At 44.4% G+C, this 13,363-nt stretch overlaps 1 protein-coding gene across 3 annotated transcripts in view; it reads right to left on the reverse strand.

The window, feature by feature from the left end:
- The window catches only part of ARHGEF28 (Rho guanine nucleotide exchange factor 28), a 125,103-nt gene extending 114,029 nt beyond the window's left edge, over positions 1-11,074 (reverse strand). Inside the window, exons 1-2 of one of the 3 annotated variants that reach the window (XM_069776615.1) lie at positions 10,707-11,074; positions 2,557-2,600 (exon numbers count right to left, since the gene is read on the reverse strand). In XM_069776615.1, coding sequence (XP_069632716.1) covers positions 2,557-2,589 — 33 coding nt within the window. In that variant the 5' untranslated portion in view covers positions 2,590-2,600; positions 10,707-11,074. Of the gene's footprint in view, positions 1-2,556; positions 2,601-10,702 lie in introns of all 3 variants that reach the window. The other 2 variants (XM_069776616.1, XM_069776617.1) reach the window with 2 other exon arrangements.
- Positions 11,075-13,363: the final 2,289 nt, after the last annotated feature.

The raw sequence follows: 13,363 nt of genomic DNA on the forward strand, positions 1-13,363 counted from the left end.
CTATCCCTGCTTATGGATATTCAACAGATTTTAGATAAGCTCAGCTAGCCAGAGAACTGCTTAATGAAAACAGTCTCAGGAACTACACAATCAGAAAGGACTCTCACATCCAATTTAAATGCTGATTTGATTGTGTTCTCCAGCAAAGTCATGCAACTAAAGCAGGAGCACTTGGAAAGAATTTCCAGAACTGATGAAGTAATTGGAACCAACTAAGAGAAAAGAAATGCCTTGACTCAAGGACTTTTTCAAGATGGACAGACCTCTTTGATCTTCCCAGATGCACTGAGAAGTACCCAGATTAGGAACAATATTGTGAGGGGCAAGACTGTGAAGCTGCAACACTTTCAGACAGTAACTCACCAGAGCAACTACATCAACCTCAGATGACCTCAGTATAAGGTCTGCCAAGACCTCCCCAAGTTTTAGATGGGAGTTGAGAGACAACCTTGAATCTTTCTCAGTCACCTTAGGGTGTTCACATAGCCCCTTCCCATTCCCTGCAGAAGCCCTGAAAGCTTTACATACCCTCATTCCCACAAACACACACACTCACCTACACAAAATACAAGAAGCTGTTAAAATATTACTACAGTGCCAGTTTCTGGGAAACTCACCCCAGGTGTTCCTGCTGCCAAGTCTCTGGAAGTCCATGTTTCACCACTATCCTCAGGCTTGCTAGGACACTGGGGACCCAGAAGAAAGACACCACCCCCACCAGCTCCACCCATAAGAAAACAAATTGGTGACCTCCTAAGGGCAATCCAAACCACTCTCATCAGGTTGTTAGCAGGTTAGGAGACCCCTCTGGGACTTACCCATTTGGGTTGGTGAGAGGCTGCAGACCACAACCAGCAAGTTTCCAACGCTCAGGTCCAGTACAGGCTCTCGCTTGTGCAAAGCTTAGGGCAAATGTTCCCAACTAAAATTATGTTCTCACATCCATCGCTGTAAAAGTGACTAATACACCCCAAGCACTCTATGCCTCCACCTGATGAGCCCCTAGCTCATAACAGATGTATCACTATTACTCCCCAAATGCACAGCTTTGTACCATGCTCTTATTAACTGGAGTAAATAAAAGGTGGGAAAATGCAATCTTCCCACATAATAACTGAATTCTCCTCAGTACTAACCAACATCTCCCAATATTATGACGTCCACAGATTTACACAAATTTCACAAGCCTACATCTGGCTCTCAGGGTTATAATCAAAATATTAAACAGAACCGGCCTTAAGTATGATCCTTAAGAGGTATCACTTGTAATATCTTTCTCTCTACCCTAATAACTGTTCTTGCAGTCTCCATATATCCTTATCTTCTTATATTCATCTCCACCTTCTTTATCTTCCATAAGAATTTCCTGTGAGACACAGTATCAAATGTTTCATTTTTAACAACTTGGATTAAATCCATTGCACTGTCCTTCTCTAAGTGGTCAGTTATCTTATCATGCAAAGATGCCAGATCAGTCCGACACAACCATCTATGATAAAACCATGCTGAATTTTATCTAATAGCACCATGTCCTTGATTATTCTTTCCATAAAAATTTGTTTTTAAAACCTTGCACAACACAACCAATATCACATGAGCACGCCTCACAAATCCCCCCACACGCACACTGCCTTTAAAGATACTGCATCCGATTTTTGCGAGCCTGAGGTTCCCACTCCCAAACTGACAAATACAATGAAAACCTGTGCTGGTGCATTAGCAATCCTATGTTCCTTTAATACTCCAGGGTACAGAATATTTGTACTCCTCCATTTCCATCCCCATCTCATCACAATAAGCAGATAATTGTTTTGTTTCTGTCTTTGTTTCACCTTTTACCACCCTTTTGAAAACCATTCATTGTCCACCCACTACCCTCCTAGACATCAACATTCATTTACCCCTGCTACTGTCATTCTCATTGCAAACCACAGCAGAACAAGTCAAAAAAGACAACCATAGTTTATTAATAATAATGATTAGACTACCAAAGTTTTAGTCCTCATACTCAACCCAGTGAATGCACCAAGTAAACTAAGCTTATCTAATGCATGTCCTCACTCCTGTTACTACCTGGTTTTGAACTATGAGTTCACCTATTTTAAGCAATCACTTCAGGTTTTGAAGAAAAAATTCCATTTGATTACAGACTTCAACTTACTAATTTTTTGACAGAACATACAATTTCCTGCTTTGAGGAAGTGGACAGAATGGTAATTTGGAATCTTATAGGGAAAAAAACAGCCATAAATTGTGTGAAAGAGCGAGCGGTGTCTGTTCACAGGCACTAACTCTGCTTTCGAAAACTCAATTGAGACTACTGAAGGAGAAGAAAATAATGATTACAAAGGGGAAATAATTTTAAACTTACTTCAGACAACTGAGCCGCAGTACTGAAAACCATCATCCCCACACATGCCTGCATCAGACAGCAACATTCAACAGCCTCAAGACAACCAGAGAATGGGTTTTGGTTTCATCCACCCTGCTTTTGAATGAGCTGTTACCCAAAAGAAAGAGACTCTCCAGGCAGAAGCCTGGTGGTGTAGAACTTACATAAAGAGGTACTTCAGTGCAGCTCAACTCCATTGTCACAGCATCTAGAAACAAAATAAACCAGTGGCATTATTACACACCCATCAGGAGGCATTGATATCATTATACACCATTCATATCTGCAAACTAAGTCGACATCTTCCAGAATTAGGGAAGAAAAAGGATATTAATCTTATCAGCTATCCAGTTGCCCCAAACTTCCCCAGAATGAGGAAACGCTGGTGTAATGATGCCCATGCAAGGCTGGAGAAGGGGTGGCTTGTCCTAGTTAACATGCTATGTGCTTTTTACACAATAGAAACAGTAAACAAAACAGGTCAGGCAGAGCCCAGCCACTAAGACATTTGTAGCTGCAGCAAATGAAGTAGTAGGAATTGCAGCATTTCTTACCTCTAGAGGCAAAAAACAGAATTTGACCTTGAGGTATAGTTGTAGCAACTTTTACTCCACACCAACATCCCAAGTGTCTGGTGCTGGTTTTTCAGCAACTTCATAGAAGATATCCCCAAGGCAGGCTGCCTTAGATACCCTAAACAGCAAGCTACTGATACAAGTCATCACTGGAATTACTATAATTACAGTCATCATAGCAACTCTGATTTCTATTATTATATTTCAAACTCACTACATCCTCAAAATTCATACTGTAAAAATAATATCCCTGTCAACGAATAGAAGCATACCAGAAGCAACTCCACATCTTTAAAACAATAAGGTGGGCTCAACAACTACACACAAGTCTTCTACTTCCTGAAACAGGCTATGAAAAAAGAGAGTCTGTCTTAAGAGCAGGCTGTCTGAGCTCAGATGTGGCCTTGTTTTTACAGCTGAACAGTTTCCAAGAACAACACAGTGTGCAGCCCACTGCTTGTTAATGCATAGGTACAGTCTGCTATGAGTCAGATAGGATTTGAAAAGTTCCCTGCCTACAAACTGCAGAAATTAAATGCACAGCTTCAATCAAAACCAAAAATGACCCACCCATCCAACACCCCAGCACACACTCCTTTTAAACCACAAGTTTGTTAATACTCATCTCCTGGTGCTTGTCAATTCACCTACATTCACAACTACCTACATTCTTGCAGTTTGACTTCAGTATAACTTTAAAACAGAAGGTAAAACCCTTTACAAAATCACTGGCCACAAATGTTCAGCCAAAAAAAAAAAAACCAACAAAACAAACCCAAAACCCTTTCATATTGTAAGAAAAGGGTATCAAGGCAGACACTAATCCAGACAGCCTAGTCAGCAGCGAGACTCAGACAGAGGGGTTTCTTATTTTCTGTGGAGGGAGGAGGTATCCCGCAGCTGACTCCAAGGCATCTCACTTTGACAGACAGAGACAAAGCTCTGCAGTTTCCAGTAGCAGCATCCCAAACCCAACGTTAAGAGCAGCAGCATGGGAAGCACAGTGCTGTTTGTACAGAAGAAAACAGGGTCACAAGAGAAATTAAGAAACCAAAACGTTAATTCCACAAGGAGTATTTTAAGGTGGAGCTTTTCACAAGTGTCACCTTACAGAACAGATGAAGCACGTTGACTTCTATCCCAGACCTGTCACCAACTCACAATTACTGCCACACACAGATTACATATATATACAGGGCATCTCTTCATGGCTGGCTGAAATGAGAGACATGCCAGCCAGCTGTTTTGCACCATTGCTCTATTCTGCTGTATAAAATCCCTTCACCTGCAATGGTTTTCCCTCTTTAAAGGAACACATCCAAACTAAACTCCACGATCTCCTCTGCAAGAAAATATGAGCACATTCAAATCATTATGCCATGCCAACAGAGTAAGACCTACTCCTCGTTACTTCTTTCACATGACTATCTCGACCTCCAGAGACTCAAGAGACATATCTCAACATATTCCTCCTTGGTAAGGATGAGAAAGGCAGGTATCCAGTCTAGTCTACCTATTCTACTGCAAGTGTGCACACGAAGGCATAATTTAGCCCTTCCTTTGGGGGATTATCATTGCACCACCAATACAACAAGCTCCTTTGGTATTGGATAATACAAACACAATTTATTGGAGAAATGATGCCATCCTGACTTCATCTCCCTTCACCCTTTGCTTGTGTCACACCGTGGATCCCCTGAGAATTTGGAAATACTAAGTACCTAACTCAATATGGATCCTGAGTGGATAAATAACCTGAAGATTTAGCTCATCTGAAGCAATCAATGTTTTCCACACAGCACTGACTAGACCCTTGTTGAAATACCATCAGTACTTTGAACATACACTCCCCTGACAAACCAGCTTATACTGGTGTTTCCTGGATACAAAGGTGTGCCTAATGGTACTCTTTTTGCTTCCTGCAGAAGAACCCATAAATGTCAACCCACAGCAGTAAGTGACCTCTCCTGCTTTTCTCACACTCTCAAGAGTGCTGCTTGTTTAGAATAAAGGTTTACGTGAATGGCTCACGTCTTTCCTCCATCTGGGGCTTACAGGAACTCAGCTTAGCTGCTGGAAGTGGCTGGGAGGGGCAGGAAGAAGAAGAGGATGCACGTAGGGAGGAAATACTCAGCTCTGGCTACAGGACAGCTCTTGTGCAACCTCCGTTTCAGAGTGAGGGGCTGAAGGAGACACTATCAATCACATGCACCCTACCACTCACCTCCTCTGTGCAGCAAACCGCTGCTCAGCCCCACAGAAAGCAAGGGTCCCCAGCGCCCAAGAGATGCCATGTGGACCACAGCTCTGGGGTGCCGAGGAGCAGTCCTACTCTGCACAGCAAGGCGAGGGTCAAGCTGCCTGACATCATGAATACACATCATTTCACAGAGCAACACCTGATCTCTTCCTCTGACATCTCTGCCTCTGATACAGAAACCAGCAGGACGGGCATCTAACAGACAAACGGGTCCAGCTTCAGGCACTGCCCACAAATACTGAGCTCACGCCAAGGTCAGCAGTAGCAGGATTCATCTATACACAGAAAAAAACCCTTCTCAGCATCCAGTTTAGCAGTTAATTTAATAGAAGCATTTAGTGTGATGTGCTGCAAACTGGAGAAACTGGCAGCATATGTTTCAGTCAAGTAGAGGTAAACATACAAAAAAGAACAAAAAATCTTGAAAACAATTTTACTTAACTTTTTTTTAATCTACAATCTCCCCTTAAATCTAGTGTCAAATGCTATTGCCAGACTCCTGACCAGCTCAAGTTATTGAGAGGAACATCAACAAGTATTTTGGGTTTCATCAAAGATGCAAGACATTTCAATAATCCCTCCAACACTTTTCCTCGCCCAGTATTTTATTTATTGGTTGACAATTATGGGACTCTCCTATATCCAATTTCTTTCAACATTACAAATTTTACCATTTTATAGCATGGTTTCCCCAGTTATCAAGACATGTTGTTAGAAGGACCACAATAAGGAAACAGACCGATGGAAAATACAAACCATTGGGTATTGACTTAACTGCATTTCAATGGAAAAGACGTCAGTTATCAAAATTTTTTACTCTGTACACACCGAAGAAGTTAGATAAGGGAAAGCATTATCTAAATCTCAGCAGAAAGGCATTTCTGCTGGTTGACAAGGTGACCCTTCAGCCAACACTGTGACTACTATTTGTCTGTCCTAGCACCTACTGTGTACCAATCAGCATTTTCCTAAACACAAAAGGACACTTCCTGATCCTACAGCAACCTGGCTTACAACTCACAACTTGACTTTTTCCTCTTCCCTGTAAATAAAGCATATAACTGTGGGAGAAAGACACAGTGAAAGTGAAGACAGGACTCTGGCTTTGATGCTGCACAGTGATCCAGCAGCTGCTCGTATGGACTTCCCTGAACTCAGGGCTCCACTGTGCCATAACGAGCCTCCATGGCTCACTAAGCAGCACCAGACCACAGTCTGTGCAAGCCTTGCAAATGGCTGCAAAGTATAAGCAGTGGTATCAAATATATATTTCATGCTTCTCTTCCATGTATCAGTTGAAAGATAACAAAACATGAGGTCTTTGGACTCTGCCCCCCTACATGCTCCTTTCAGACCATAACCCCACACCTCTGTGCCACATATCACTACTGCTGTTTCATGAATTGTAAAGCAACTGACTGAATGTCAAAACTGTCAAGCTATGTAAACAAACCCCTAATGATGCTTTGCAGATGCCTTGGAATGAAATTCTTCCTTTTTTAATTCTGTTTCTTTTTGGTGATGGTCACATTGAAACTCATGTCTATAAAACACTGAGAATTACAGTTGTATTACCACCATCAAGACAAGCACATTAAATCTTTATCTCTGATCAACTGGAGCAACAGGAAAGCAAGGGTGCCTCTCACCCAGAGGCAACTGGAAGGTAGGCAGGAATCCCCAGAGCATCATTTGTGATGCTTTAAAATCTAACATCTTCATCTAAGCAAAATGTCTTGTGCATTGTGAAAGTCTAGCAGCACTGGCACATTAAGAGGTCTTCTACCGAGCTCTCTGCCACTGGGTGACTGTGTTACATGTCATTATTATCACCGTTTTATCATTTTTTATCATGCAATAGTCTATAGGAGGTAGGTGCTGCGTCAGCCCACAGGACAGCCTCCACAATGGATATGAATTATTGTACATACTGTGTTTATACTTCTCAGATCTTAAAACTCTTCAAAAACAGTGAGATTCCAGTGTGGTGCTCACAGACCAGCCAGCTTCCATTAACAATCTTCATCCCACTGCTTCCTCTCAACAAGCACAGCAACTGAACCAAACCATATTTTTGAATTTACAGATTCCATCTGAGTTACGTTACGTATGTATGCGTAAAGGCTCACTCACAGCTTCTCACGCAGCAGGAACCACGCTGAACAGTGACCAGGTCTAATATGGTACAGAACTTTCTTTTACATGCAGATCCTTGCTGTGGACCTGATTCAAAGACCTTGGAAGCAATAAATGAAAGGAGAAAAGTAGCAAGCTGAAAATACACACGTAATAAATACTACATTCCCAAAGTCAGAGTTTTACACCTTTACAACCAAGGTTTTTGACATGATCTTTCATTTTCACATATGCCTCTCCTGAACATCTAGAGCATGGGGGATAGGGAGAAGACACAGCAAAACCCTCAGCTAGCAGCTTTGCAAGCACATTCGTTTACCACCTTCTAACAATATTCAAACTGAGACGTAAAATAAACCCTTGCCTATTAAATTTATAATGAAGTGGCTTGCACTAGTGTTGATTACTTCACCACACACAGTTGCTCTTGAAGCAAGTGAACAGAAGCAATGCAGCTAAATGCTTTTTAAAATAGCTCTCTTTTCAACAATTTGAGACAAAAAGAAACTTAAATCTTCCTCCAGAAAACATCACCCCATTCATGGCTATCATATCTCTTTAATTTGTTGAAGCCACAGCCATTTTGTGCTCCTTAGCAGGGAAAATATTTAAAGAATCTCCAAAAAAGTGTCACATTTTTTAACCTTTTAAAAATAGATTTGGGTTTTAAAACACAACTCTAGAAAAATGCCTCTTAGACAGAAGTCTGCTCCTGAGGCTGGCAACATGTATTCTTTATGCATTCCTGTAGTAACATTTTTAACATAGCATTTTCATTTCAACTAAAAATAAAATGGGGTTCTAGATTTTAGAAACCTTAGAAATGTGAAATGTGGGTTATACACTACTGAAGGACAAAAATAAAAGCAGATGTATATGTAAGGTAACTAAAACAAAATAAAATCTGTTTAATACCGTTGCCAGACAGCTGTCTCACCTCCCTTAATCCTTTTAATGCCCATTTTGACAGAGATAGTAGCTTTCTAATGAAGAATTTTTTTAATGGGTTTTAGAATTTACTACTCCCTAGTTTAGGCACTATGAAGCCATGAGACCAGAGCAAAAGCAAACTCTTTATTTAAAGAGTTCATACAGCATATTTGTACAGTTTACTGACAAGGTAGCAAAGAAGTGGACTGGAAACATTTGGTTCTACAAATGCATGCAAATGTATGCTCTAGTGCTACCTGTAACGCTTCATCATTACTCAGGCTTGGCCATCCACCAAACTCCTATAACTAACAAACAAAGTTAGGGGATACACTGTGTGTTTAACGACACTTTTGTAATTTGCATTCCACCTTCATGAACAGCTAGAACAGCACAACAAACTCTACAGCCATTAAGAGCAACAAATTTTTGATACCAAAAGTCATTATATCTGATTCTGATATTGATAGATGCTGCTTCCATTGAGAAGGGCAACTATTCCACCTCAGAGCCCTCTTCTAATTATTAATGTAGTCTAGAGGTACCCGCTTGTCTTAGTGATGCTGAGCCAGAAAGGTACAACTCACACAGCTCAGTTAGTCAGTAGGAAAATCTGTAAATTTTTGAAAATTCGGGGTTTTTAAGAATTTCAGCAGACATTGAGGAAAATTCCTGAGACGGGGGGGAGAAGAAGCTAGAGATGTAGTAATAGCCAAGCCAATTCGGAAAATAAAAAAAAGGAGTGCTCCAGTCAAAAACTGTGAAAACTCCTGGTGCAAACGAAGACTTCTGTAGCTTCAATACTTGGGCACAAACATGTATGGCAATACAAATTCTGCTTGCTGTTCTAGGTAGCACCTTAGAACCTAAAAGACTTGTAGAAGGCACACAGAATGTATGCTCCTGCCCTGAGATTACTGTATGCCCCATCTATAAATGGGAAATCGAGGTATGCAGGTGCCAAATGACTGATGTGTGGCCATGCAGAGAGCTGGTTTTTGGCTGGCAAAGCCAAAAACTGGAACTGGATCTTCTGAGTCACTGTATTAGTCATAGGCTATCCTTCCTATACCCTGGTGCGAATTCTCGTTCAAGGTGTTATTCAGATCATAACAATGTCGGGCCATTTCACACACCATACCCTTCCGAAATGGCCCCACAACTATTCTCAGGGGAGACAATGGGAACTTCTAAATAACAGCAGCAGTTTCAGATCGAGAAAAAGAATACTCCTCCCTGATATTACGTAACAGAACGTTGGCAGAAATGTCTAATTTACAAGTCAACTGAGAAGGCCAGATGAGTTTCCTGGTAGATTATTATTAAGATACATCTACACGATCACTTCCTTTGTTGCATTCGATATTCACACACCACTTTGGAAAAAGAACAGCACTTAAGTTCTCAAATCTTTTCACCAGATTTTGTCCTGCCAACTTTTCAGGCCAAAGGCATAGAATACAGTTCATTTTTTACCTACGTGGAAAAATCCCTCTTACTCAAATGCCTCCTCAAATCCTATTTCCACCAAGTGTGGTAGAGAGCAAAGTATCTCTACAAAGAAAAAAGCTTCTGTCATCTGTTAGGCTTTCCATCACATTCACATGCCTTATAGTGACTTATGAGAATAACTACCTCCATTTATGTATAGGACCAAATACAGAGGCAGAAGTAAGTCCATAAAAACGAAGAAGGATTTTAGAGCCTTTTTTTCTGTATAAGAACCACCGTGCAGGTTGAAAACAGGCGCAACTCTAAGCTGCACACAGCAGTGTCCCAACAAAACGCTACCAAGAACTGCTCGAAAGCTGTTTCTCAGAATGTGACCATTAGAAAAGTTTTCATTTCCTTTAAATTCTTCGGTTGTTAAAGGAGTTTAAGTAAGTTAAAAACTTCTTTTGCTCCGGCTGAGAAAGGCAAGCACTTTCATGATTAAAACCATATTCCTTGTCCACTTAGGGCCAAGAACTGAAAAAAACCACGAGCGGCTCTTCTGGCAAAATAATGAACAAACGGGGGGGGGGGGGACGGGGGGGGACACGGAACACGAACATATATATATATATATATATATGCAAAAAAAAAAAATCCTCCCTCTCCCCACTTCTGGGACTTCGGAAGGTAACTGACAGCCCACGGGAAGCGTTTCCCGCGGACACGAGCGGAGCCCGCCCGAGCGCACTCGCACGGCGGCGCCGGGACCGCGTCCCAGCCGGCAGAACGCCGCCGCCGCCGCCGCTCCCCGGCGCTTGACGTCGCGCCCCGCAGAAAGGAGCCGGCGACCCGCCGCCGCCGCCCCCAGCCCAGCCCGGCGGCCCCGGCGCCCACCCGCCCCGCGGGGCTGCCGGGCAGCAGGTGCCGCGGGCCGGGCTCTCCCCCGCCGCGCCCCGAGGGCAGCGGCCGCCTTACCTACCTACGCGCGGCGTCCCGGGCGAGGCTCGCCGCCGCCCGCGCTGCCGGGGGAGGAGGCGGCGCTGCCCAGCCGCCGCCGGGGCCGCGCCCGCGGCAGACCCGGCGGGGCGCGCCCGGCCCCGCGGATGCGCCGCCCCCGGGCCCCGGCAGCCCGCGGCACCAGGGAACGGAGGAAGCCGCGCTGCGATGGCCGCGGGCGGGTGCCCGGCTCCCGGGGAGAGCCCCCGGGGAGGCAGCCCGTCCCCGCCGGGGACGAGGCAGCCGCGGGTGGCAGGTCCGCCCCAGCGGCCGCGGTAGCCGGCGCTTCCTCGACGGGGCAGGGAGGGAAGGCGGGACCCCCGCGGGGAGCCCTGCGCGGCCGCCGCGGCGCCCCGGCCCCGGGGGGGGGGGGGGGGGGGCACCGGCCCCCAGCGCCTTTCGGAGGTGAGCGCTGCCCCCTCCCGGCCGGAGCGCGGCTGCAGGCGGCAGGGGCGAGCCCGCCGGCGGGGCGGGCGGGGCGCGGGCAGCCCCCCGGCGCTCCCGCACCGCAGCCGGAGGCCCCCCCTCCTCCCCCGCCCGTCGGGCCGCGGTGCCGGAGCCCGCAGCAGCCAGCAGGGCGCTGGGCACGCCGGGGGCTGGTTGATCGCGCTGCTGCCCGCTCACTCACTCACTCGACGCCGGCAGACCGCACCATGTTTTGCCTTTTCAGCCGCTACACGTACACCGTACATCATGCATGAGCTATTCTTAAGGTCACCCTGTTGTGACTCCCTAAGCCTGTTCTGACAGCCTGGTTCGCTAGTGAGGACGGCGGAGCACTGGCGATGTAGTGTTGAGGACCAGAGTGGGGGCAGGAACACTGACCAAGCTCCCTCTCGCTGCGCTGGAACTTGATTCGCGTCCTGTTTGCTATAGATGAACAGCATACTCTATCTGTAACAGCAGCATTTTAGCGCAATGCTGAGGGCGTGAAAAAAGTTTACCCAAGTGCTGTAAGCGAGGCACAGAAGAATTAGTGTTTTACTGGGAAGCAGTGGCTGGAACACTGTGAAGGCATGTATTTCCTTAGTATCCCAAACATCTGGGAAACGGTGGAGAATAGAGATAATCAGGAAGAGAAAACCGAAGAGAGCTGGATCTGTTCGGTCCAGAATTAGAGCTTAAGCAGGGTCTAAGTAGGAGCTTATTGAGCATTGCTACCAGCTTAAAACTGACTGAGCAAACAGGAAAAAATGTTATCCAAGTCCACCGAGAGTATCATCTGAGATGAAAGCATGCTCTGTTGGCATACCTCTTTTCCATCCTGTACTCTTTTCCCATACACACAAGGATACTTAGGGTTGTCAGACATTGGAATAGGCTGCCCAGGGAAGTGGTTGAGTCACCATTTCTGGAGGTATTCAAAAAAAGAGTAGACGGGGTACTTCAGGACATGGTTTAGTGGGCATGGTTGGTGGTTGGACTTGATGATCTTGAAGGTCTTTTCCAACCTAAATGATTCTATGAGTCTATGATTCTACTTGCAGGTCCTGACTTTTAAACTGAAAACCACCTACAATGAGAATAGTAAACACATTCACTTTAATAATCCGTGCTGATAGTTTACAAAAATTGTCCACAGGAAACAGCAACACAATTCAGACTGACATTTTCCTTAGCTGATATTCAAAGGCCTACACGTTGCATATTCATCTAACAGAAAAGCTGTAACCGAGCTGGTAAATACACTGAAAACTCCGAGTTAAGAGCACAAGATCACAACCTGACTCACACTTCATAATCAAAAAGTCAATCTTCTCAGTTATTGTCTTCTTACCAGATGTTCTTAACAGAAATAAACTCTAGTTCACTTACTTTCACCCATCTAAACGCATGATAGTTTCACCAGCACTTTTAAAAAGGAAGTCTATTAGACTGCTGCAATAGAGCACAGGTCATGAAGGTACCTCCTTGAAGGAGAGAAAAGCTGGTAAAACCCCATCACCACCGCTTGTGTTTCAGCAGGAGTTTCATGTCTTCACATGGTGTGTGCCTGTCTCTAAAATGTGAAACTTTTCATTGGTTTGCTTTGGGTGGCTTATCAAACAGGCAAACATCTGTGCAGAGTACAAGGAAGCACGGACTTTCTGTGCTGTACTTGTCAGAACAAGGCCACAATTCTGCAATTGCAAAGGTAATACACCTTTGTGTATTGTGTGCAATCGGAATTTGGAAAGTTAAATTTGCAAGGACGAAAAATAAGAGATATAGGTTGTTGGGGTACAGCCAGGTTGGGGGTGGCTTGCAACAATCTTACAGCACCTTTCCTCTACATCCAACCCCGGCATGCTTCACTGGAAGCAGACATAGTGATTTCTTTACTTCAGTTGCTCTATTCACTTACCACTCAATATAGCAAGCTATCCAACTGCATATTACCCAAGAAAAAAAAAGACAAGCCTAAGTGCATCTGCAGCAGCTGTGGACCCTCAGGATTTAAATTCCAGATTTTCCTAATTGAAAGAGTTATGAAAATAACTAGTTAAAGGTTGTAATTTAATTTATATAATTGCCAGCACTATGTAGTATGACCCTAAGATGCTGACTGAGACCTCAATTCCAGAGGAAACCACTTCTTGCATTTCTATCATGCAAACAAGGATTTAGGTAAGCTTTTTGTACATGTTGGGTCTATGCATG

Source organism: Haliaeetus albicilla, chromosome Z (genome assembly GCF_947461875.1).
Source record: "Haliaeetus albicilla chromosome Z, bHalAlb1.1, whole genome shotgun sequence".
NCBI classification, from domain to species: Eukaryota; Metazoa; Chordata; class Aves; order Accipitriformes; family Accipitridae; genus Haliaeetus; species Haliaeetus albicilla.